At 45.9% G+C, this 27,664-nt stretch overlaps 1 protein-coding gene across 2 annotated transcripts in view; it reads right to left on the reverse strand.

Moving 5' to 3' along the window:
* The window catches only part of ZNRF3 (zinc and ring finger 3), a 181,458-nt gene that overhangs the window by 107,779 nt on the left and 46,015 nt on the right, over positions 1 to 27,664 (reverse strand). Inside the window, exon 1 of one of the 2 annotated variants that reach the window (XM_036908882.2) lies at positions 24,929 to 25,472. The exons of the other annotated variant lie outside the window; for it this stretch is intronic. Coding sequence (XP_036764777.2) covers positions 24,929 to 25,222 — 294 coding nt within the window. The 5' untranslated portion in view covers positions 25,223 to 25,472. Of the gene's footprint in view, positions 1 to 24,928; positions 25,473 to 27,664 lie in introns of those variants that run through there. 2 annotated transcript variants of the gene reach the window in all.

Here is a 27,664-nt window from a genome sequence, read left to right on the forward strand (position 1 = left end):
AAGGGTGTCACATTCCATCTAAGATACTACAGCAGAGGGAGAAAGTCTATCATCAAAACGATCAGTCAGGATTAACAAACCACAGTTTAGCAGAAAAATGAACAGCACTGAGGGTCTCTGCGTGGGAAGCTCTATAATTCAACAGCAAAAGAGGAAGTGGCTGGAACAAGTCACCAACCCCAGGCTGCTGTTTCTGTCACATTTAGGCCTCTGAGACACAGCAGGACACTGATTAAATAAGCACAAGATGATGCAGAGGATTCAGTTAGTCATTCAACAAACTTTTATAAAAACTTCGCTAAGTGCTGAAAATACAAACAAAACAGATAACCCTTTTTGACACTTAATTTCTAGTGGAGGAAAGGGGCAATAAAATGGAAAACAATCTCCAAAAGTGAAGAGGATGCCTTATAATTTCAAATCTAATTATATTACAGGTTGGCATAATAGTATGTACTTAAAAGGAGTTATATTCAAGTAACTGTGTTACTTCTAGGCTCTCCAGACAGCAATTATACTTCAACAGAACAAATAAATCTCTACATTCATTTGTTCTTTTGAAATAACTATCCCCACTCGGTTTCCTAAAAACCCAAGAAGTAGAGGAGGGCAAAGAGTGGTAAACAAACTTCAACACTGAGTAGTTAACTCTAAACATAAATGCCTGAGTCTGAAAAGACTTAGCAGTTAGCACGGCTCTCATGAGGGGAGTTTGCAAGTGTGGGTGCCTGTGTGTGTACTCGCACACATGCACACCTGGTGTCAGTGTCACAATTAAAAAGCAAAACTTGCAGATAAATTTATTAAAATTGCTACTGAAACTTTATAGGCCTATTGTTAGCCTTTAAAATTTTTCAGAAACTAACCAAAACCATTTGCTGGAACAGGTATGAGAATGAATTCTGTCTGGAATATCATGAGCAGTCAGTCCAGGGTGCTCTACTTTGTCTCCCCTTAACTGAAGCAAGTCATGGAGACCCAAAGATGTTAGGGGACCTCAAAACCATCTCATATGATGAACAGAAAGAACTGGCATGCTTATTAGCAAGGTGAAAACTCATTTTATTGGTTTTATTAGTGGTGGTGGTAGGTAGGGGCTGACAGAGGATAACCACCTTCACAGACCTAAAGGGCCAGCATGTCTCAGTGACTCTATGTTAAGACCTGGGCTGTGTCTCCCCAAAATTCATATGTTCAAGTCCTAAGCCCTAGGACTCCAAAGTGTGGCTATCCGGAGACAGGGTCTTCAAAGAGGTGATTAAGTTAAAATGAGGTTGCCCCAATCCAAACACAGGTAGCCTTAGAAGAGGAAATTCTGACACAAGACAGTTACAGAGGGAAGATCATATGAAGATACAGGGAGAAGACAGCCACCTACAAACCGAAGAGAGGCCTCAGAAGAAATCAACCCTGCCATCACATTGATCTTGTGACTTCTACCCTCCAGAACCAAGAGAAAAAAAGCTTCTGTTGTTTAAGACATCTCGACTAGCAGCCCTACAACATGAATACACTCCAGAAGGCAGAACTGGAATGGAGCAGAAGTCTGGTTCAGTGTAGAGAACTTTCTGACAATCAGCACCCTGCAAAAAAGGAGGATATCTCATTAAGGAGGTGAGGGTGGGTGTGGAGGAGAGGCTGAGCCCCACCCATAACACAACAGCAGAGCCCAGGGCCTCATCAAAAGCTACTGAGGCAAAATGTTGAATGCCCCAGGCTAGGGTGAGCTTAGCTGCTGACAATATCCATCAGGTAGGTCAACCCCAATTTTAAAAGTTAAAAAAAAAAAGAAGCCCTAAATCAACACTTCATGAAATATGACACACAGTTGGAGAAGAATTCAAACTCCTCGTCTGGGAGTCCCCTCTCAGCACTGCACAGTGGGGCTGTCTCCTGCTCGGGGCACATTCTTCTGACAGGCAACTAGAGCCAGAACGTATTTCATCTTTTGTGCGTTAACCAACCTGAAAAATGCACATCCATTCAACTCAGCCCAGATCCTCTGATGCAGCAGGCACCTAAAAACCTGGCAGCCAAACTCACAGCCTGAGAACTGGGGAGGACAGCCATGCCTAGATCCAGGATATTAACCCAGCAGATCAGCCAGACAGCTCTCCTTCCAGAGGCTTAAAGAAAACCTCACCTGACTCTAACATGCCAAGTTGGTGGGGGGTCCCTAAGAGATTGTTACACATGAACATGTGTTAAGCACAGGGGTGAGCCTAACAAGAAGTCATTTAGGACTTCCCAACTGCCAGGGCACTCCTCTATCCTATCTTCCCACTGCTCACCTAGTCCCCACAGCTCCCTAAAGTGCAACGAAGGCCCTCCTTTCTGCCCCCAACCAACGTTCCCCCAGCACAGGCTACTTGGAGCTGGTGCACGGCTTGCTATGCTATCACCAGCTAGGAGGGTACTTCTGCTTAACTCCTTCATGAATCTTCCTGTGCTAATAGTTAATTCCTCGAGGGGAGGTGTTGTTTCTTGGTTCTTTTATACTCTGGTTTCCCACTCCATCACCCATGCACAGAGAAAACTGCAAACCTGCTGAGCTGAAATGAAGAGACGGTCTTATTACTGTTGAAAGTCATTCAGGCCATTCTTGGTGGTGATGACTACATCCCAGGGCCCTGTGGGAAGTTGTAAATTAAGAGTCTTGGTCTTGCACACTCATAATCCAATGGGATACCAACTAGACGGGTACATAAACCCTAAATGGACCTAATACCAGCTAGCTGGAATGGAATTTCCCTAGCACCTTGGGGCACTGGAGAAAAAGGAGTTCTGTGATCAAGTATATTTGGGAACTGCCAGGTTGAATAGAGTTCATTTAGATTCCTTTCCGGCAGGATTTCTCAGAGCCATTATTGCACTACTGTGCAGTCTAAATCTCCAAGAGGGAACAATGATAAACAGAATTCTCAAAGTTAGTTCACCATGGAACCCTTTCCAGAGCATTCTGTAGGACTACTGTCCTTCAGAAGACACCTAGAGAAAAGCTCATCTTGAGACATAATCCAGAAAAATCTTCATTTGGCTTTAGAAAATGTCCTTCTATTTTAACTCAGGTGTGCTTAAGGCCCTAAAAATTCACAACATTCCCAGACCAAAACAAACCAAGCCACCCAGTAAAGACACAAGTCAGTAAGAGCTGGGAAACTGTGTCTCTAAGCCTGGATGGTCATTGTCTATCCCAGAAAGAACTGTCTCAATGGGACGAGGGAAGGCACCCTCAGCCTCCTGCCCCTGGAGTGTGGGCTCTGCACCTGACATCTTCCCTAGGGACTGGTGAGTAATAACCGAGTGCTTTAGTTAAAAGGACGTAAAAGGAGGGCTCCTTGATCCGCAGATGTAATCCAGCATAGCTAAGAGATAAAGATCAAGCTTAAAAAAAAAAAGTTACTTAAGCAGAAAGGAATAAAGGTCACAAGAAGCAAAAACTATGAGTTGCAGAGAAGATGAAAACAGAAAATTAAACATTCTAGAGAAAATTCTGCCTGGACTGACCCTGTTCACTCTGCACTTCTTGCCCTAAATAAAAAAGCTGACACGTGCTTTGGTCCTGGCTAGAGCGAGCAGCTTTCTGGAACGACTGCACCTTGGTTACATATTTCTACTTCAAACATTACAAAGTTGCTAAAGGCCTCCCAGGAGCATCTGCTCCTGTTTTTCGGGAGGGAGTTAGTTCCTGTAGAAAGTGTTTGTTTAGTTTGATTACAACTTTGAAGAGGGGTAGGAATTCTGGCCCAGAAGAACTTAATGGCTGGGTCCTTCTCTTACATAATTTGTAAACAAACAGAGTTTATCCCAGTGTGGCTCATTTGGCCCAATGGCTGGATTTAGGAAACTATATTCCTCATTCATTTGGGAGAAACCACAGTTAGGCCTGTCAATAACCAGAAAAACGTCCAAAACAGCCTGTCACTCTATTGCCTAATCCTAGCGGACCTCAAAATCTCTCCCAGGATTGTCAACAGACAGAGTCCCAACTGAAGGGTTATGGGAAAAAGTTAAAAGACTGCTGATGAATCGCTCCCCAGAAGATTCTACTCATTTGCTGCATATTAAAAATCCTCTGAAAAAAAAGGCCACAACAGCAAATCTCTATAAGGTGTCGTGAATGGCAGAGAGTATGGGTGAGGAGCAATTTGTTACTAATAACAGTTAAAGGCCAAAGTTGGCATGGAATTTATTTATCTTTAATAAAGTGAATTCAAGGTTGTCACTAAAACGTCACTCACTCCCTTACATTCCAGGCTGCCCTTGTAGAGAAGAGGAGAGCACAGCCCCCAACTGAGCCCCCTGGCTTCTGTGACTCCGAAGCACACTGCTGGAGAACATAGGGCAGGCAGAGGTCGGGTCATCAAAAACCCGGCTGTGCACATGGACCTCACCCACGGTGCACAGCTGTGGGACCGCTGGTCTCTAAGTCTCTATGATAAAAGTTAACACCTTTCCCTGGCATTCAAAGCCCCTCCCCTAGCCCACTCACCCTCTGAAGTTCATTTCCCTCCCAGATCCCCAGTTTGAGTGATTTGCCCCTTCCTGTTCCTGCTTTGCCCCCAAGCATGCAGATCCTCCCTACTCCCTCCAGGAATCTCACCCAGTTCACTGATGTGGGGGCTGTGGTTCTGACACCCCTCGGGGCCCACTTAAAGCGACAGACAGGGGAGCACACTGGGTCTCCTGGCCACAGCCTTGCTCCGCCTCGCCTTTCACCTCACTGCCACAAGCACATTCTACAACAGGTAGCCTCCAGAGCTCACTATCCTCCACAAGCTAGGAAAAGCCCAGTCGGCTGCCAACCCGGCGTGGCTCTCAGCAAGTAATGCCTCACCCCCAGCAAAGGTCGGCAGGGGCAACCTGAGCACCAGCCCTCTTTAAGAGCCCTGCCCCCAGGATGCTTCTCAGCATTTCTAGGCACTTTCCGCCTTATAATGTCACCATCTCACGGACACACTCTGTCTTTCCCACTGGCCCATGAGCCCACCCCTACAGACACTCAGGAGGAGCCCAGCAGTGATTCTGTGATATCCAGAGAATGTCAAGCCCCATATTCATCAAACCACTCCAGGAAAGAGGGCACTAAGCATGGCCAGACGCCTTGAAAAGTCTGAAGCCCACTGCTGACCTCATCTTTGTCCCAGAGAATATGATTAACAAGGTGGACCCCCATGAAGAGACAGGGAACTGCTCAAATCTACAAAGAAAGAACTACATGTTACCCACTTTTTATCTTACTACCTTTCAGATTCTAAGTCTAATGGAGAAACTGAGGCTCCCAGATACAAATCAGATTTCATCAAGTTCACTGCATAAATGAATAAAGTATGTGGGCTAAAAAGCTTTCTTCTTTTCACTGAACTACATTTCTCAGAACATAGTATACAGACCTGATTTGCATAATCATTCTATACCAGCAAGAGCAAATTTTAGTTTGTGTGATTTTCTGAGAAAATTAGTGCAGTGAAAACCATCCTGGACTAAAGGTAGAGTCCACACGAAACCCCCAGGTCAGGTCGATGCTTAAAGGCTGCCAGCTCTGAGCTGTGGCCTATTCCACAAGGGCAAGTTTCCACAAAGTGCTAACACCAAAGGGAGGACCTCGGAGCTTTGCAAAGGGGTTCAAAACCAAAAAAGCTTCTTCAGACTAGTGCCTAATAAAAAGCCCATCTGAGCCACCAGGCCCTCGCCTGGGAACCAGCAGTCTGTGAGACCATCAACTTCAGCTTTGCTTGCCACCAGGCAGATCTAATCGCCAGTTTAAAAAAACCCAAGCTGCAAGCACAGGCCCTACGGCGGCACTCCAAGCGCAGACTTCCCCTTCCTACGGCAAACACAGACTGCACCTGAGTGCGGCGGAGCGCCAAGCCTGAGGACGGAGTGCCAGTGTGGAGTGGATCCTGCTCCTGTTCCGAGTTCTGACAGCTGCAGTGGGGCCAGACAAGTCCACAGGACATGGGGCAGACTGATGTTCCATAAGTATCATTAGAAAATGCAAACTGCACCACATACCCAGTGGTACTAATTCAAAAGCCTTGAACCTCTTTCTGTCCAAATTGTGCAAGTTAAAGATACCCACTCTTCTCCCCTCCAAAATAAATTTGCACATCAGCCAACACTACTTCAGGTTGTGCTTCCAGACACTACTGCCCTATCCATAGCATGGCCAGTGTGTACCATGGTCCAAGGGTAAAAGGGTACCCAAAAGATGGTAAATAAACATAGAGGGGTGTCAATGGTTCTTTGGAAAGAAATTTGGGCTTTGCTTAATTCTCAATTAACTCTACAGAACTAACCTGCAGCCCATTTCTATTGAACTTAGCCTTCTCAACCATCCTTTCAATCAGTTGTTATTTTAGCTGAGTATGAGCTACTCTAAATGTGAAATAAAACAGGCTATTTTTTAAAAGCATGGGTAGCAGAGATGAATCTAAATGACCCACCCTATTGGGTCTCCTTCAAAGGGAGACAAAAGAAAAATCAGCATTATTTTCATGACCTAAAAGTAGTTAGAGCATCATCTTAGCCTCAACTCAACTGTGTATTTAGAAAACACCCACTTCTCTCTGAAAGCTTGCTAACTCGATAGGAAAGACACAGAAATGGCCTTAAATCTATTTTAGAGAAAGGCTTGTTTGCAAGAGCAACCGCTTTTCAAACTGTATCTTTTGTTCAACTGTAGCTTTTGTTAAGATACTTTACATATTTTATTAAATGTGTTATCAGTCAATTGAACAAGTAAAAGTATGCTAACCTCTGCTCTGGACCGTGTACAGTAGGGAGCTAAGAAATCCTACCGCACAACCATACTGCCTGCAGGGGGTGGAGGATGTGGACAACAGGACTTAGGTTTCAAGACAGCCAATGACAGAGACAACGCACCTGCAGTGCGGGCAATCAAACCTGAATATGGTGCTGGGTTGGAAAACCAAATCAAATCAAAATCTTATCAACAAATCCCCACAGAACCAGACTGTGACAAGGTACGGACACCATCTGGGCCCTGTGTGGAACAAAGGGATCACCACCTGCTCCCTTGCAGAGGCGCTTGTACATTCTCAAGGACCGGAAAGTTCTCATGTACAAGAGACCAGAAAAATTAGGGGAAAATTAGATAAGATTAAAATAATAGGTGAAAGCACAAAGCCATACAAGATAAATTGTCAAATGGAGTGTGGCTCTGCCATTTGGCCATCTTGGGGTTTTTTGTGAAAATGACTTCAAGAAATCTTTCTCCAGATGGCAATTAACATTTTAGCTCAAATTTTCCCAGGGGAAAGGGAAATTTTGGGAGGGGGAAGGGGAGTAATCAGTGTGACTCAAAGGCTCTGCCTAGAACAGAGTAAGAACTCAATACATATCCGCTAAATGTAACAAGATAAAAACCTGAGCCAGTGGCTCTGTCCTGGGCCCCTGCAAAACACCAGCACATCTCTCTGCTGCAGCTGCCAAGTTTACCTGATTATCTAATGGCTGGCTTACCTGACTCTTCCCTGCAGGACCGTGAACTCCCTGAAGGTGATGATTTTATAGCAGCAATAGCCATGGGTGCCAGCATGTATTAAGCACTTACTGGATAACTTACATATATTATTTCACTTAATCCTCACAATCCTTGGGACCTTGGTGATGATAATGAAGAAAATAACATACATAGTTTGATGGTTTTCCTCATGTACGTATACCTGACATTTATGTTGTAGCTCCCAAGTGGTTGAAAATTTTTATTGGAGGTACAAGTTACTGTCCCGTGTTAGAGATGAGAAAACAGAGAGGTTCAGGGAGGCTGGATGACCTGGCCACGGTCATAGAGCTGCCAGTGGCAGAGCTGGGATGCAAACACAAGCCTGTCTGGCTCCAGGGCCATGCTCTACACCTCTGTGCCTCTTGCATGGCAACAGCCTGGTCAGGCCTGGCTCTCAGAATGCAAAACACAGTAGATTTAAGCCTCAAGAAGTTTTTTAGCTGTGAGAGATTAGCAGACTACCTTCGGATTTACCAGCCTTATGGTAAGGCTATAAACACAGTTTGAGCTCCAGGCCAGCTTCTCTATTCACTAGCTGCATTAAATCTCTCTGCACCTTGGTGTGTCCTCATTCCAAAAAGAGAGGGATGAAACCTCTTATTGCTCAGAATCCACCTGAGGATCTAGTGAGAGGGTAAAACCCCAAGCACAGTGTCTCATATGGTATTAACTCATTCAAACATTTCATCAACCACCTAGGTGACCTTCTGGCCTAAAAACACTTCCATGTAGTAGGAAGCAGCCATGAAAAGTTCCAGGTTTTGTCTGCCAAGCCCAGGCAGGTACAGCAGCCGAGAGTTCAGTAACTTCGATTGTTTCACAAGCAGAATGTTTATTCAGAGTCCAGGTTGGAGAAACCACTGTCCTCTGTTCTGTCATTTGTTTTGATCGGTGCAAAGTTTCCTTTCCCTTTCTCTTAATGGTTTAACAAATCTGCATCGCAACTCTGTTTTTCCCATCCCTGAGGCTGAAGTCTCTGGTTCTCTATTACTTTCAGCCAAGAGGTCCAGCAGAGCCAAATGAAGCAAGCCTGCAAAGATCAGGAGAGAGCTTTATTTCCTGCCCCGGCTATGATAGTATCTGCTGAAGTTACATTATAAATCATAACTTGCTGAGGCCCAGTCAACACTCATAGACAGAGCAGGACATCACAGCCTGGTCATCTATAAAGAGACACCTCCACACACATTGCCCAGGTCTCCGTGCTGATCTGAAAGCTTTCAGGTCAGCCAGAGAGCAGATTCCTGAGCCAAATCAGAAAAAACAGCCTCTAGAAAGTCAAGGGACAAACAGAAGTGCCTTAAGCAATCTTAAGCAGGCAGGATGATACAGAGAGGTGGCCTTTACCAAAGAAGCAAAAAGAAGGGTCAACCCCACGTGTGTGAATACAGCCAGAGAGCCTTTGCCAAAGCTGAAAAGGAAACAAAAATAAACGAACAGGATAAAAGGAAGGCTGTTGCATGAGGAAGAACTTTTGCTCCAGTTTGAAAAAGAGAGAGAGAAAGAAAAGAAAAGAAAAGAAAAAGAAAGCACACGCTGAAACGATCTAAAGCTGCCTATAAATATTTGGGAACATCAAAGGCGGTCCTGTTAAATTAAAAATGCTGTCACACAGATAGGAACTAGCCTCTAGCACTGCCAGCTTCGACATGCGAGCCTGTGATCTGAGGGGCAAGGGCTCAGCTCCTCAAGAAATCTGATTCACTGAAGAAAAAAGTGAACGAGCAGTTGAGTTTTAATAAGGGCATTAAATACCTTAGGAATGAGCTAATTAGAGTTTAACTCTTTCAAGATTGTCCGAGCTCTTAAGAATAGTATAAAGTAAGCTCCCTCCAGAACCTAGTTATATTGGTCTTGAAACCTGCAAGGTAAAAGAAGATACTAAAATAGCACCTCAGGACTTCGAAGCTGGTACACCCCACAAGGTCCCCTCCAACTGAAAGGCAGGGGCCAGGCAACAAGAAGGGAGGAGGCTAACCCAGAACTGTTTTCCAAGTGAGGTGAGGTTAGGCTGCTTGCTTCCGTAGAGGCATTTTTTTTTTCCTATTTTGGACTAGATAAGAACAAGCTCACTTTCTAATATCAGATTCACTACTACTACACTATGAATATGGTGTTTACCCAAGACACTTTGAGGGTGTCAAGTGGAAGCCCTTCATCTACTGACCTTGCTCGCTCACTCACATGCCACACGAGAAATCACTCTGAGCTTCCTCAGACACATTCAAGGTCACTACAGCTAGTCACCCAACAATTTCCCTGCACGAATTTTGGATCAGAATTCCAAGAAAACTAGAAAGAGTCCCCAGTTAGGGAAGTTCTGTCAGGATGGCAGATCCTGATGGAATGAGACTCTCTGGCTTTGAATAGAAAGAAGCGGAACCTCTTGGAGGCAGCAGGAGCAGAGCACACCTGCACAGGACGAGAAGGGAAATCTTTCCATCACCCAGTCTTAGCAATGTGGGAGAAGTGGGTAGACAGAAGGAAGCTACGTTCTCCATTCAAGGAGAGGAACGCACAGCCCAGTTTTGGCAGAGGGTGGGAGGAAGTTAAAAAATAAATAAGATAATAACAACAACAAAAACAACAACAATAATAATAAACCACAGTGCACTCCTATCAGTCCCATGTTTAGAAAAAGTTAATGTGTCTAATTTGGGGGTAAAGATTATTAAAGTGTTTGCTTTGGCAAAATCACACCCTGGATCAAATCAAGCGCTGAAGTCACTTATGCCTGTTCCAGGCCGCACATAATGAGGCCCCCAGAGCATAGCCTTAGCATATCACAACTTTCCACATGCCCCAGCCAGATCCAGAGGAGCAACCAACCACACTGCTTTCCTTCACAGGAGTCACGTCCGCTTACAGGGCATGTGGCCTCAGGAGCAGCAGACAGGCTGGCCCGGAAACCCGCCTCCCGCACACGGGTCTTGCGGTTCACAGGTATGTGCGCGCACCCACGCCCAGCCAACAGAGCTCTGGGCCAGGAAGGTGATCTGGCTGCCAAGCACAGGGATGAGCAGATGAAGCTGCAGCAAAGCGCCCCTCCCAGGATACAGAGGTGAAAGAGCAAACTGGAGATAAGACAGGAATGAACAACCTGAGCCTCTGCAAAGTGCTAAGAACCACTCTGGGGAGCCCACGGGCCCATGCTGGGAGGAAGGGACTGCTTACAGGTGGACTAGCAGTAAGGCACCAACGGTGTTAAAAAATATTCCTACAATACGAGCAACGTCTCTTCTCTGTGAGTAGATTGATTCTTTGGATTCTTTAACCTTGATAAACTACCACTTCAGAATAAAAATGTTCAACCACTTGGGAGCTACAACATAAATGTCAGGTATACTTACATAAGGAAAACCATCAAACTACATGTTATTTTCTTCAATATCAACACTAAACACAAATTGTATGTTGTTAACTCATTTAATCCCTGCAACGCAACGACTCTAGGAGAGATTTGTCTCCGTTTTATAGGTGAAGAAACTGAGGCCCAAAAAGGCAGTCATGTTTCCACAACTGGTAATTGGGAGAGTCGGGATTCAAACCCAGGCAGTCTGGCTCCAGACTCGGCCCTCTGCCGCCTCTCCCACCTGCAAACGAAATCCAGGACCACTTCCTTCTGCAAAATTCACAGCACACTTTAAGGAATCTGGCAAAGCCCGGGTGTCTGCATAACAAAGAAGAAAACTACTGCTCCTGCCAGCCAGGCCAGGGTGTGATGACATGTGTCCTCCCAGTCGGCTCAAGGTTGTCGTTGTAACACAGAACTAAAGAGAACTTATGCCCAAATCAGCTTATAGTCCAAAAGTTAACTTTATCTCCCATAAAATGGTGGTACCACTTCTGTTCCACAAAAGGCCTACCCATTTAATTATAATGTGCCCAAGGTTTGACGACCCCACTCCAGTCAGCTCACTTCCTAAAGAGCCAACATAGAGCAGAAAAGCAGCTAAAACAGGGGTCAAGAATCCACATACTAAATGCCTTACACCCTCTTGGAATCTTGTTCCCTAAATTTGTGCACAATTCTAGCAAACGTGGTCGTCTAGTTCAAACGACCATGTAAGAAAGGAGCATCTCACAATTGCTGATTCTATAAGAACTTATAGAAAGGTACCAACTCAGCCAACAGGGAGATGGCCTCAGGCACTGCCCAACTCTGGCAGGTGGGGGAGGGGGGTGCCCTTCATATCTGTGGTCATCCTAGATCCACATTATGACCAATTTACAGCAAACAGGCGTGAGGTGTCTTGAGGAAGGGAAGCTTTTTCCAAATTCACACAAACGGACCTTCAGGATAGAGTGGAGGAAATGTCAAAGACTGAAACACCAGCCCTGCCCTGAAAGAGGATACAATCTGAGGGGTGCCGAGTTGACTCCACATCCACAAGCAAAGGCTCAATGTGTGATCAGCCTCCCCTTCTGAAACAGCAAGTTTCCACTTAAAGGGGTGGGCAGTTTGTATTTTTGCATGATGAGCCTTGACGGCAAGTCTTCTACCACACAGGGCTGCCTGAGCTACTGAACCTGCATCAAGTCCCCACCTCCAGGACTCAGATCTCCTTCTGTCAAGAGATATTTAGGACCGTGGATGGTGCTAAAGAGTCCCACCCTGCTCTGCCAGTCTGGGCTCCCATCTGGCTTACTAGGCCTGATCAATTCCCTTCATGATACTTCACTGCACAGCACCAAGCACCAGAGAACTGCTTATGCAGGGCCCTGTCTGCCAAGGGGCAAACAGCATTCCAGCTGGGATACCAGGGCAGAGCCCTCCTCCCCCCACCCCAGCTCTGCCTGCTGAAGCCTGAGAGCTGGGCATCCTAAGATCCCTCTTACAGGTGATGGCACTTGTGACCACCATCTTTGCTGAGTATGCAAGAATAAGTAGGGGGAAAGACAGGCTTTTTGGGATGGGGAAAAGGGGAAAATGAAGATAAGGAAGTAGGGGAGAGAGTCCCCCCAGCCATTCTCCCTCCCATTTTGCTTTTCCATCCCCCTCATCCACGAGCCACCACTAGGTTAGAGTTATCAGAGGGCAGGAACATTGGTACGGGGTGGGAGGATGGTGTCTGTAATATTAAGGGACAGAAAGGTCCCTTATTTACCCTGTAGCAAGTAGGGAAGACATTCACACATGAAAAGCCCACCAGAAAACTTCAAAAGTTTACGAGAGGACAAGTAAAACACAGCTTTGCAAAAGTATATTAAGAAAATGAATTTATGTTATGTGAACATGTGGTTGGAATTCTAGAGTTTTCTGCAACATCTTCTTGCAGGGGCATATATAGGGAATAATTTTACTTGGGATATTCAAAACTATTCTGCCCCCATCCCACTGCTGTTTTAGAGCCTCCCCCTTCCAAAAACAAGGTTGGCATGGCAACCAGAGCACCAGTCACCGTGGTCCCTAACCACATCCGCCAGGGCTTGGCATGCTGAGGCATGTGCCAACTCTGTTTTCTGTAGGGCACTCCTGGCCACAGTACACAGCAAGCTATAATCAACTAAGAAACCACCACATTCATATAGAACTCGGTTCAACATAAATATTCATTAAATGTGAAAACCTATGGTGATGCAATGTTGAGACTACAAATTTAAACAGGAGAAGTCAGGAAATGCAAAAATTACCACTGCCACTGGAACTTGAAATCATCCACATGACGCATTTAATGCCACAAATGAGTTTATATGTGTCTTAGAGATTTACACTTAATAAACACCAAAACTTCAAAACTACACATTAGCTGTTCATTTAACTCCCTAGATGACATTTATCGATAGGCACTGGAACATTTCTGGAGTGGACGTGCCATGAAAAGCCATGAAAACCCTTTAGCACAAGTGAAATATAGCATATCATGAACAGACCTCTGGAATACTCCTGAAGGTTCCAGTAGCCATATAATAAGCCACTCTTCCACAAAAACAGCCAATAACAGCAACAATAATGAAAAAAATCTCAACATGCCAACATATACATAACTAAGCAATAATTTAATAATTCCCAAATGTTCACAGTGGGCCCCATAAAGAGGAGAAAATCAAATGTTTATTAAATTGGAATCTAAATTTCTTCCACACATAGCCTGCTGGCCTCTTTAGAAATACTACTGCAGTCCTTTAACTCTGCTTTCCACTCAGCACTGAAACACAGGATCGAGGCCCATGCCAGAGCTTCCACAGGGGAGAAACAAAAATCAAGGAAACAATATGGTACAAATTTAAAAGTAAGGATCCACATACAGTTACTTCTAATGGGTCCCACTAGAACTACAACCATGCTCTTCCCCCAAAATACCAGTTTTTTAAGTGACGCCAGCTATTTTCATATTTAAAAAAAACTCACTCCCTAAAAAGCCTACAGTCGGCCTGAGATGTTTTCTTCCCCACCATGCTTTGAGCAATGCACCCAGGCAGTCACACACCAGGCTGAAGGGCGCTAGCGAGGGGGGTCGTCTCCTTGTCCCACACCCCCTTTCTCAGATCCCCTGGAGAGCAGAGGCAAGGTGCAATTATCATGAGACCCTGGTCCATCCCATCTATCTGGAACAGCCCTAGGGCACTCCCATGTCTGAGAACTGCTTGTGAATTGTTTCTACAATCGTAGAAAGTTCTCTCTCAAAAAGCCAGGCTTTCTTCTGGCCACACTAACATCCCCATCACTATGCTGTCCCGAGGTATTATGACCTAAAAGAATTCCACTCCAGGAAATATTTGAGAGTTTTACTGCAAAGCAACAGGAGGATAAGACACAATCTCTATCTACTGGGAGCTGTGGTCTTGCGGGGAAAAGAAAACATTAATGAAAGAATAACTACAATATGGAATTTAAGACCAGCCAAGAAGTGACAAATTAGAGTACTCTGACTCAAAGGAACGAACTGGGAACTAGGAAATGCTTGATGGGAGGGACTGGACATGTGACTGCAGGTGAGAGATTGGGAACAGGGCAAGGTAGAGGGCAAAGATGGGGGTCGGTAATGTGGAGTCACAGAAACATGTTACAGGAGAAGGGCAACCCAAAATCCAAGTCATAAAGGAAGGAAAGCCCAGGACCCATTCCGGAAATAAGGGCAGAAACACACAGGACCCAGGCTTGCGGCCCACGTGACCTCTGTATTCATTTCATAGTAAACAACAAGACAGCATGGAAAGATTTTGATCAAGGGAACAAGAAGATCAGAGGCTACTTTAAAAGATGAATCTGGTGGGGAGGGGGAGAACTGACGGGATGAGAGGGAGGCAGGGAGCTGCTCAGGCAGCATCTGGCCTGAAGAGGGAAGACCGGCAAGGGAAGAGCAAACTAAGCATGGTTTCCCTTTGACTTGGCCACCGCTACCTTGATCTAAATTTTGAAAAGGCTTTCCAAGTCAAGCTTGCAACATTCTTTACATGCCATTAGCTGTCTGCTTACCACCTACCCCAAGGCTGAAGCACGTTCTGAAAAGATGCCAAACCTCCGGGTACCCAGTGATATTTCCAAAAATCATATAAAGGGGCTCAACACACAATGTCAAATGCATTTAAGTGAAAGTATACAACTAGGTACCAAAAAAAAGCACCCTGTATCAAGTGTGGGACAAGCCTTGGCAACCAGGACAACCTGGACCTGCCTTCTGGGACAGAATCCAGGAGAGGCACACCTGGCTGGACAGATGAGACAAGATAAAGTGCAGTTGGGACCCCTGAAGCACCAGACACTCGGTCGATTTTTCTGGAACTCAACCATCAGAGTGCGATGCCACCTAGAAAGGGCAGCACCTAGAACCTCAATGCTGGAGTTCTAATCCCTGCATCTCTTGTGACCGAAGGCCAGAGGTCCTGGCCCACAGTCCCCTCAGTGTAAAAGAGCTGAGCCACGGCACTTGTTCTTCAGCTCAAAGAGTAACTCCAGTAGTTCCAAAAGAAGCCAAGAAGCAAAAAGAGAGAAAAGAGACAAAGATCTTAATGAAGCCACAGGCCAAATGGCTCTAGGACTTCAGCCTTCAAGAAAAATAAGAGAAAACGGAGGCACCTAGACCACAGTAAAAAGAACAATGGTCACACCAGGGGCGGGGGTGGCCCTCCCCAGCAGCATGACTTGAGGTTCATGGACCCACTGAAGTGTCATAACGTCACTAAGGACAATCAGGCATGCCAGATGATTGAGGAAGGAGAGAAAGGAGGCTCACCAAGCACAACTGAAAAGCTTTCAGCTTCAGAACTTTCAGAGCTAGAAAGGATGGCAAACTCCAATGCCCACAGCGGCCAGGCGTGGGTAAACGTAATTCTCAGGGAGTACAGTGAGCTGAAGCAATGCAATAGGGTCTGTGAACTGAGGGCCAGCGGCCCACCTGAAGGAAATAGCGGCTACTCTACTGAGGCAGCGCAGGCTGTTGCTATGCAGGAAAATGTGGACTCAACGTTGCCAGAGCTTTTAATTTTTCAAGAGCAGCCAAAGCTCCAGATTTGTAATTTTTAACAGGGATCAAACAAATACCAGGGACCATTTTCAGTCCATGGGCCTGCAGTTTAAATGTACCCCTGACAGTCTGGTCCTTGACTCTGCTTGCATCTCTGCTCACCATAAGCTGACACTATCACTCTCAATGAGAGAACAGATTCACATGGTCTTTCCAGACCCAGCCTGTTCATAGGCAGAGCCTGCTTTCTGGGGAGGAGCGAGGGCACAGAACGGCAACAGCAGGAGCACCCTCCTGGGCCACAATCTGCTGCCACAGGGTGTGCGACAGCACACTGGTCCCTCCCGTGAGGTCTTTTCTAGGCCCAAGCACGGCCATCTGCCTGGACAGCTGCGGCGTCCCTGCCCAGAACACAAGGAGCAGCCTGCTGCTCCTGACTCCTGCGCACATACACCTACAAGGGAGGGACCTAGACACCATGCCAGGTACCTTCCCTTTGATGCAGACATTAGTCATAACTCAGATCCTCATGGCAGAGGAAAAGACAGTATTTTACTGTTCACTAAATGACAGGAATACAGTATAAGCTTTCACTTTTATGAAGTATTCAGGGGGTGTTTTTTTTTTTAAACAGACAATACCCATTGCAAGCAGGAGGACATGGAAACAGGTATGCTGACATGGTAGGGCAGCATACATTAGAAGACTTCTGCAGAGCAAGCTGACAACACATAGGAGCATTAAAAATGTTTTACACTGCTTGACTCAGTGGTCCTAATTCTCGAACTTTATCCTATGAAAATAATTAAGAGATAGAAAAAGGATGTTCTCACATGACGTATAATAAAGGAAGACAAGAATATGTCACACAGACATTTAAAATGTTTCAGAGCCTTTACTAACAGGAAAATACTCAAGGTGGAGGAAGGATTATATTACCATGTAATGTTTTTCCCAATTTTCTTTAAAATACCTCCAAGCTCATGGGAAAAAAAGAAAGGCAGCTATACCAAGACACAAAATGTTAACAGGGGTCGTAGGTAGTGGGACTGTTTTTCATACTTTTCTATATTTTCCAAGTATTCTACAATAAATACATATTATTCTTATAATAAAAAAATATATACAGATGATTTTTTTTTAAAGGAAGATGTTTGGCACTGACTAGAGGTGACGTAAAACGAATCTATTCTAACATTTTTGCCTCATCTTACCAAAACACATCCTGGGTCTTCAGGTAAGCAGGTCAATGAGCTTTGGCCTCAGGTGGGCCAGGTTCATCCCAGCTCTGTGGCCTCATGAAGCTTAGACACTCCACCTCAGTTTCCTCTGGGGCTGATTCAACTGCCCAAATTGGTATGAAAGAAACCCCAAAAGTAACACCTGAAAAGCACAAACTCTATCACAGGCACATAAAAGCTAAGAACTGAGTAAAACATCTGCTGACAGGTTAGCACACTCAAATTAAGTTCAAGTGAAAAATCAGCTTTTAATCAAATTCTTACAGACCTGGAAGGGACCTAATACACACCTAATCAAACATGATCCTCACTATTTAAAAAATGCAGCAGCTTCTGTACCGGGAGACCAGAAGTCCCCATTCCAACATACATTTTTACACCAAACTTCTAGGACTATCAAAACTCTGTTTTCACTGTATCATTCCACATACTGAGTTTCTAAACAACCGTATCACCCTGGCTGCTGGAGAGGGAAGGGGATTAATACCAAGTCTTACAACACATCTTAAGGGTAATAAAAATAAAACACTCTCCCTTGAACCACAATGGGCCAGCTGACCTCATTTTCTCTTCACACTATCATGAGTCAACAGAGTCGTTAAAAGTCAGATTTTAAAACATCTCATTCAAGCTACAAATGGAACAAAGAACCCCTACTCTTTATGTCCTTCCTATCCTGTTTGACAGGTATAAAATCACGTCTCCACAATGGGGTTATCAGCTTTTATCTCAAAGGTAGGTAAAAATTAGTTGGAAAATAAGGCAGAAGGCTCAAACCCACATAGTGGCATTACACATGTGTTTCTTCAAAATGGGTTGCCCAGGCCTAAATTTATTTAGCACCCTGGGCCAGGTGTTCCCTCAGTACCCTACAGATGTATCCTACCAGACAGGACTGTGGCTCGCGCGCTGTCTTGTCCCTACACTCAGCTGCCTGGGGGCAGGGGCGGCCTCTTACTCATCACCACCGGCTGCCTTGCCTCCCGCATGGTCTGGGGGACAGAGGCATTGGTGCATGTCTGCCCACTGCAGGAATGCACCACCCACAGTAAGTTTTAACATCTAGAAGGATGGAATGAGCAGGAAGAAGCCCCAGCTTCAGGTTCTTACAGTCTTTTCAATCAAACAGGGAACACACAGTCTGTGCAAAGAAAGGTGATGAACACGGGACACAACCTCTTTGGAGAAAACGATGCAGACTCCAAAATGGCTCAAAAAAGTCAGCCACAGGAAGGAGGTGTGTCATACCAGAAACCCCTTCACATGCCAGAACACCATGGCTATTCATTCCAACTTTCCAAACAGCCAAAATGACGGAAGGGCCTTCGAGTAATGGCGGCACACCTCGAATCACTGGTCCTTCTTCCCAAACTTGGCAGACTGGCTCTTTGTGGGGAAAAAACAAGTTAGAATGAAACATCTATGATTAAAAGAAGAAGAAAAGAGAAAGAAAAAAAGGAGTAAAGAAGGAAGGAAAGAGAAAGAGACAAAGAAGGAAAGGAAGGAAGGAAATAAATCTCTGCAGGCAGAGAGGTTTCTCAGTTGAAGCTGCACTCATTTCTTGGTCAATCAGTCTAGGCTTACACCCAACTCAATTCTACCATCAGGTCCCATAATCTCTTCTCAAGCAAAAGAAAGTGCCAAGTGATGCATGAAAACAGAAGTGGCTTGAATCACACATACCTGGGTTTGAATCTCAGCCCTACTGCCAAGCTGCTCAGTGACTTTGGTAAGTGACTTTACTTTTCCGAGCTTAGTTCCCTTTCAGAAAACCTGGGGCGCGCCATCTATGTCGGCCGTTAAATGTGAGCACAGCACTGTGCTCCGTGCCGGGCACACAGACGCATGTGATCATTGGTGGCTATTTTCACAAGTTCTGACTCAGGGATAGACTGAGCAACTCAAAAACTAAATTAGAGGAGAAAGCAAACACTCACACCCAATGTACAAAGCAGAAGGCCTGCTTCCCCCCGTTACACTCTTGATCATAAAGCACACTTCTACATCTGTTCTCCCTGCTGCACTCAGCTGAGGTGTAGCCAAGGAGGATGAAAGGCTCCGAGCCTGGGAGTCAGGAGAGCCGAAGAGGGATGTGGGGTCATCTCTACCTCAACACACGGCCTTGGGTAAAGCACTTGACTTCTCTGGACTTCAGTTTCCTTACCTAACACCCTAAAGGGCTGAATCTGGTTCTTCTAATTATCAAGATTGACTTAAATGTCATTTTTGTCAGGAACTACAAATCCACATTTTCTAGATTTGGGAAACACCACCAAGAAGCAAAGTTTTCATGTGGCATTTACTCACGTTAATGACAACCCTGAAATTATGGTTATTCCGAGGGACACTAGGGCTCGGCTGTGAACTATTCTTCATGCATCTGTCCACCCATAATAGCTGTCCCCATCCCGGCTTCTCAATACACAGAGCTGCATCAAGAAAAGAGCATCTTCAGACTTTTATAATGTCAGGTATCCTGTCCCTGAACCCACACACACAGGTCATTTTCATACAACCTGGCATTATACCAAAATACCAGAACCAGGAGAGGTCTAGTCTTTCCACCTAATCAGCAAGTTTCAGGAAATAACCGAAAAGATAAGATAATGCCAGAATTTATTAGCCAAGCCTAATGAAGTGTTCTCATTGATTAATCCAGACCCATTAAGACAGATATTCATTCTAAAGCCATCATTCATTCATTAAACACCAAGTATCTAATAAATACTAGGCACTGAGGATCCAGGGGTCAATTCAGGGATGAGCAAACCAAATAGAACCATACTCATAACCCAGGACCACGAGGAAGGTGTGAGGAGCTGCTCTTCAGGCATTTCAACATGGAAAGATGCCCACTTCATTTCCAGGGAATGCTGACAAGGAACACATTCACACCCTGCTCTCCCACATCCTGCATTCTGATCACAGCCTTTTCACACTGCACCATTTAAATGCAGAAAATTCTTTGAGTGACTATTTTCTCACTTCTCCCAAGGATGAAGCCTTTAACGAGAACCGGAGAGATGCACAGGGGAGAAGTTAATTCATCACAGACAATGACGTCTTAGGGACTAAAGGCTCAGTGCTGTGTGGACATCCAGTTTGGAAGGACTATCATTTAACCACATGCATGTGTCTCTATAGGAGACTGTGAACTCTAGAAGACAACAGCAGCACAGTGTCTGGTACAGAGTAGGATGTTGGTAAACATCTATCAAATGAATATGCTCAATGAAGATATATAAACCTGTGGACTTCTCTACAACCCTTGGCAGCCTGAGTCCCACATCACTCCATTCAAATATTAGTAATGGGCAGTTTGATGATGGGTACTAGATTAGGGCTTCTCTTTTTCCTCTTGGGGAGGAGGGGGCATCACAAACCTTCCATGAGGCAAAAACTGTCTATCTTCTCAGGAAAATAAAAGTACACATATACAAGATTTATGTGTATAATTTCAGGAGTCCACAGACCATCTCTGGAAGACCCTCAGGTGAAGAACCCCTACCCTAGGTTGTTAAAAATCAGACTTGAATTAATGACCAAGCCCAACCAGCCAAGTTCTATTTATGTGGCAAAAACAGGAACAAAGGGACCAGACAGACCTGGGTTTCAATCCAGGTTTTATCATTTGCTAGCTGTATGAGGCTGGAGAAGTCAAATAGCCTTTCTCAGCCCCGGTTTTCTCATCTGTAAAATGGGTTCATGATAGTTGCTAATTTCATGTTAAAATCAGGATGAGATGAGCAAACATGTGACATGCTTAACACAGTGCCCCGTACATAATAAATGTTTTATAAATGGAAGCTATCACAACCTTCCTGCTGGTCTACAAACTCCACGCTTACCTCCCTCCCCCATCTTCATCTCCAATCAGAACTGTACTAGTAACACTAACATGGGATCTCAGGGAACAACACAGAAAATAAGAGCCCCTAAGAATTCATGAGGTCACAAAACACAGTCCTAAAGCTTTCCACCAAATCAAATGCTTGGCTTTACCCTATGAAGGCTCTTCTGACAAGACAGTCGGCAATCCCTGTCTGTGTAAATTCAGGTCAGCTGTCAGCACACAATTGTTCTATTAGGCCAAGTCAATTTTCAGAGACAGGCTTGTTAAAGTCAACTTGAAATGGAGGTGAAAAGAAAGTGTTTGATCAAATGCTGAACTGCAGAAACACACTGACAGGGGAACAAGGCAGAGGAGTTAGTTTCCTAAAATCATTCTCAGTGATACCTTTAGTTAACACTGTGTATTTCAGGACCTCATTCAGCCTTTCTAACTCACCACCCAGCTCTCCCTCACCCCTCAACGTTAACGCACTGGCTTAGATCTTAAATGTTCCCAGCTCTCCTCTGCTTTCAAGACCATTCAACACTTAACCCAGGATCCAGAAAGGGTGATTTTAAAGTTACACAAAACCTATCAGATTCCCTCTACAAATGAATTTCTCAAGCCTTTCTAAATATTTGACTTGAAGGAAAAAAAATGCATTTCCACTTTAAAACAATCTTTCATCTCTAGCATGCAAATTTTCGTTGTTTAACCAATCCGCATACCACTAGCCAGTGTTTAATCAGGCCTTTATTTAACATCACTAACCATGTGAGTTGCACAGCCAAGTGTGAAAGTTTCAGATAATGATCTCATTAATAGCAACAAATTGGTTCAAAGATGAAATATGTATCCATATGTCTAAGAACCTTTTAAAGTTCCACACTTCAGAACTACAGAATAGTAATTAATCCTGCCAGCATCCATGCTGTATGCCTGATACTCTTACAAGCAGACTTTTAATGCATGAATAAATTAAGATAATAAAAGTAATTAATAATATTTTATGTCCATACCTTGTTTTCACAACTTTCATAGGGGAAATGTAAATATATACATATATATATATGTATATATATGTATGTATGTATTTTTTTTTTCTTCCTTACAGAGACACTGGTGACCTCAGGAAATTATTTAAGCCTTAAATGTCCAAGGACAGAAAGACTCCTGGTGGCTGATCCCAAAGTTGGAGTTACTATCTCTGATACACACACAAACACACATACACGTGCACGCACATCTTAACCAGGTCTCCCCCTATGCTAGCCCATGCAAATGACTGACAGGTACTCTAATTTGAAATGTCTGAGCAATTCAGACTATAAGGTATCTCTTGTCATTGCATGTAACAGAAAGGAGAAAAAAAACAGTAATACAAACCAATTTTCTATCTGAGAATCCTTATAGGAGAAAGCCTCCCAAAACAGGTCTTTTTTTTCCCCTAAACCGTGAACAATAACGCTACCAAAACCCACTGGAATGCTATTGTGCTACTATTTAGGTTTAGTTACAGGAAAATGAACTCTGCTCGGAAGACCATAAAACACTAAGTAGCAAATCACACACAAAAAATGTATTTTAAGATAGTAAATAAAAGGTTTGAAAAGTTCAAAGAGGGCACTTTAAAAACCTGATTAATCTGAAGCTGAACACCAATTTGTTTCTTCTCCATTCTCATTTCTCACGTAAAATGTCACATTTCCACTCAGCAATCCTAAGACATCAACTTTCCTTACAAAATCCTTTTTCAGGGCTGACGGGCCTCACCAGTTCCTTCAATCCCGCAGTCTTTGAAGAATAAAAAGCAGGCTAGCCTCTGTAGACACACAGCTCTGAAAGCCACGAGGAACTCCTCCTGTGCACACGCAGAGGTTCAGCCAGTAGGCGCCCATGATAAAGTTATTAAAGATAGAGAATGGGAACACCTAGAAATGACTATGCAGACAGCTCATATAACTCACCGACATTACTGCTGTTATGAGGGAATTAAGGACACTTATTAGTGACTGCTTAACTGGTAAACTTATTAAATACCATTTAAGTCACTCTTCTTTACTTAGCAACTGTTGACTTAATTTTTTTCTTTTTTGGGGCTAGGCTAATGGACTACAAGAGTTAGATAAGCACTTCAAAAAGTTTCAAAAGAGGATAGATTCCTTCTGCCAAATTCACACATTCTCTCTCTACTCACAAGGATAAAATGGTTACAAACCGTGTATTTAAACTGCTAATTTTGTATTAAATGGTGAACCTAAGATTATCTCCAAAGAATAACACTACTCATAATGGATAGCTTGCCAGACAAACTACCGTGGGGAAAGAGTACAAGTTAAAACACTGCAGATAAAAATCGCAAACTTCAAAAGTCTCCTTCAGAAAGTGAAGTGCCACATTAAAACATCTTTTCTCTTAGAAGACTGTAAATCAAACATTTCTAAAGCCATCAGGCCCACTGAAAGCCTCAAAGAGAAACAAGGAGTCACAAGGTGTAAGCTTTAAGATTCAAACTACTCTTGAAGGCTGAGACTGAACCATATAGGCATCTTTAGCAGACCATCCTCTCTAAAGCTTATAAATTAAAGACCATAATTAGAACATTATTAGCAAAGAAAAAAGTCTAAAACCTTTAACATATGTAGTCACAGGACTCAAACAACATGCGTTTCCCCTTCTATTTACTCCGCATTAGTTTAAGATGGGGATAAGAGCCCCCATAAAGCACTGCTGCTGATTAATCCACCAGATGATTAATCCCCCAGTTTTGCAAGGACACACCTCTAAAGAGCCAAGCTGCACAGCTCCCTATCCTATCCATGCAAGGCTGTGCGTCTTCACCAGGGGAGGGGAGGGGAGAAGAGGCTGCTATTAAGTCATTCCATAAAGTCGCCTTCTCTTCATTCATAACTCACCCAAGAGTAATGCACAGAAAGCCCAAAGCTTAGAGCCCTGCACCCATTCCATCACCCCTAAAAGGTTCAAACACAAGCCAGCTATTTCAAATCGCCCACGTCCAAGGCATGCATATTAACTGCCCTAAGTACGGTGGCAGTCTAACAAGCTGATAAAATCATCGCCAAGAAAGCGGGAAGGCATCCACCCAGCTCACCAACCTCGGAGGCTTCAGCTCAAAGTCCCTCCTCCAAAGAGTGTGCACATCTTAAGGCTCTCCCTAGACGGGTGCCTCTGGAATGCAAGCCTCTCATTTGGAGCAAGGTGGAGGCCCTGTCAGTGAGCGACCGTGTCTCCTGATTTCCAGGCCCTCCGCAAAAGCCCTTCACCGAGAAGCGGGCAGTCTCCCTCCCACCCCCTGTAATCTAAGGCATGCAGCGAGGGCTGCCTTCAACCGCCACTCCTGGGCACCCGCGATCCCCACTCCTCGGCCAGCTCCCCCTTGCTTGCCTGCCTGCTACTGCTTGTCCGGAGCCCTGCAGGAAGGTCAGCGCCCAGGTGAGGCTGGCAGCACGTTCCAGGGACGAACCTGATGTTGTGCAGCCTCTCAGACAAACCTGGTTACTCCCCAAAAGAACATGCATGGATAGAAAGCAAAGCGTGCGACCTGAAACAAGCCACCCCATCCCTCCTCACTTATTTTTCCAAAGTTGGCATTCAACAGGTAGTTTCCGGGACTTCCACCTGAGGCAATACGAAATGCCCAAGCGGCCCAAAGGGGCCGCCCCATCGCCGGTGCCCAGCCCCCGGGTCCCGCTCCCGCCCCGGGACCCACAGGCGGCGAGCCCCCACGTGCGCTCGCCCCCGCTGCGGCGGCGCCGGAGGCCGCGTCCCGCCCGCCTGCCCGTAGGGATGCCGCCGGCCTCGTCGCCGCCCCGCCCGCCCGCCCGCGGTGGGGTCGGCGGGCGCAGCCCCCGGAGCCATCTTGTGGCGGCGGCGCGGGGCCCGGGCGGCGGGCAGCTACCTGCACGATCTCGCCCTCCGCGCTGAGCGTGGCCCCGGCCCGCGAGAAGCGGCCCGTGAGGCCGGTGGTGTAGGTGGTGTAGTCGCCGCTCGGGCTCGACTCGAACAGCACCACCTCCACGAAAGCCGTCTCCTTGGCCCGCGCCGCGCCGGGCCCCGCGACCGCCAGCAGCAGCCCCAGCAGCAGCGGCAAAGGCGGCGGCGGCGGCAGGCGGCGGCGGCGGGGGGCGCGGGGGCGGCGGCGGGGGCGGCGGCGGCCCGGGGCCCCTGGGCGCCCGCCCGAGCGCGGCCTCATGGTCCTGCAGCGGGAGGGCGCGGAGGGCGGGCGCGGCCGGGCATAGTCGCGGGCCGGCGGAGGACCGAGCGCGGGCGGACGCCTCACAGCCCCATCGCGGCGGCGGCGGCTGCTTTGTGGGTCGCAGGCTCGGCTCCGCTCCCCCGGCCGTCGCGCCGCGGCCCTTTCATCTGCTCCACGTGAGGGGTTATCCCCGCCCCGGCAACGTCGTGACCCGCTCTCCCCTCCCTCCCGCACTAGACCGCTGCGGCCGCGGGAGGGGGAGCCGGAGGGCGGAGCGGGTGCGGCCCCGCCCCGCCTCTCAAGCCCCGCCCCCTTCGCCCGGCCGCGCTCCGCCCCATGGCTCTAGCTCCGCCCACCACCCGTTAGCTTGCTCCGCCCCATCGCCCTCGTTCGGCCCCCCTCATCCTCGCTCCGCCCTCTCACCCTGGCTCCACCCCTTTGCTCGCGCTCCGCCCCCGAGGCAGGCATCCACACCCCCCGGCCGCCGGAGTACCGCGGGAACCAAGATTGCATCCTGCTGTGGGGCGGTGTGCGTACTCTCTGGAGGACCCACGCCTCCCAGTCCCGTGCTGGGTCAGAGCCTTGTCCTTTCCCGCTCCTCCGCCCCAATCCAGTCATAGAGCGGGGCCTCGCTCCCTGCCTTTCACCCTCACCCTCACTTCTAGGATCCAGCCGGAAGGGCCCCGGCGGTCAGAGGCCGTTTGTTTGCAGCTCAGCCATGCCGGGACGTGTCCGGTTCTTGCACCGGTGTCGCTTAGACAGTTATTCTCAACAGGGACGGGGTGGAGGAAGCCCTTCAGCCGTTTGAATTCTAATGGAGTTCATCTTTCTGCAGCCTGAGACTACCTCAGACACCCCCTCAAGAGAAGTTCTTAAACGTTTGAGTCTTGCCCAGTGCAGAAGGCGGGAGGATTCCAAAACTATCACCCTTTCTGCATAGGCTAGTGATTGCAAAATTAATGTACCGAAGACACGTGCTCCAAAGCCCAGGGATTCCCAGTCACCCAGAAGATAAACTTTGAATTCTCTGCCCCTCTTTGGAACAGGCCTTTTCCTTCCTTCAAAATTCAGTTCAATTCCCATTTCCTTTGTGAAGTCTTCATTCCCTCAGCAGAATGGCTTTGTTCAGATATACACAAATATTTGTTTAGGATGATCTGCTTCTACTTGCTACCACACCCAAAATATTAAAGAGACGAAACAAAACAAACAAAAAAACAAAACTCATAGAGAATTGTCTTGGGTAAACAACTTACTACATGTTAAAGTAGAAAGAATAGTTTAGTTTCAAAATATTTTGAAAGAATCTGCAGATCCACATTACCACATTTGGACCACCCAGTTTCTGCTCAAGAGGGAAGCACCTGGGAAACGGCTCTGAATATAGTGACTTTAGTTTCCCCAGAACCAAGCCTAACTAGTGCTAACTGAAACTAGGCACTGACAATAGTCTCTTCCTAGATGGCACAGCAAGGTCAATTACTACTGCCCATCCATGACCCTGTAATATTTTAAATACAAGGTCACCATCAACTGATGAATGTATAAACAACCGTGGTATACCCATACAATGGAAAATTATTTGTCAAGGAATGAAGTACTGATAACATGCTACAACACGGATGAACCTTATAAACATGCTAAATGAGAGAAGCCAGTCACAAGTCCACACATAGCATGTTATTCTATTTATATGCAATGTCCAGAATAGGCAAAACTGCAGAGACAGAAAATAGTTTAGTTGCTGTCAGGGGCTGGGAGGAGGCAGGAATGGGGAGTGACTGCTAATGAGTTTCTCTCGGGGGTGATGAAAATATTCTGGAATAGATCATTCTGATGGTTGTGCAACACTGTAAATACACTAAAAACCACTGAATTATGTACTTAAAAATGGTTGATTTAATGGTATGTCAATTATATATTAATACAGTTGTTAAAAAAATTCAAAGACAGACCCAAATATATACACACAGGATACTCTTTGCTCTTTGAAATCAGTTCAACTCTTACACCCTCAGCAAGGCCTACCCAGACTACTCTATTTGAAATGGCGATGTGCCTCTGTCCCCAAATCCCAACCTCCCTTGGTTTGCCCCCAGTGACCCAACCCCCATGGCATTTATCGCTTTCTAACATACTAAATAATTTGCTTATTTATTTTTGTCTCTCCTCCATGCCCCACATACACACATGCCAGAAAACAGACTGTATAATGGCAAGGATCTTGTCTTGTTCACTGACTTAGTGCAAGGCTGCCTGGCCCAGAGTAGGTGCTCAATAAATATTTGTTGCATGAATCAATGACTAAATGAATGGGTATAAGCTCATTGTTGTGTATCCCTCCCATTTTGCAGATATTTGGGGCAGCTTGTTAACTAACAGCTGCTTAGGAGCACTGGGCTTCGTGGGACCAAAATAAATTCTCAATGTGGAGAAGAG

This window comes from Manis pentadactyla, chromosome 14 (assembly GCF_030020395.1).
Source record: "Manis pentadactyla isolate mManPen7 chromosome 14, mManPen7.hap1, whole genome shotgun sequence".
In the NCBI taxonomy this organism is placed as follows: Eukaryota; Metazoa; Chordata; class Mammalia; order Pholidota; family Manidae; genus Manis; species Manis pentadactyla.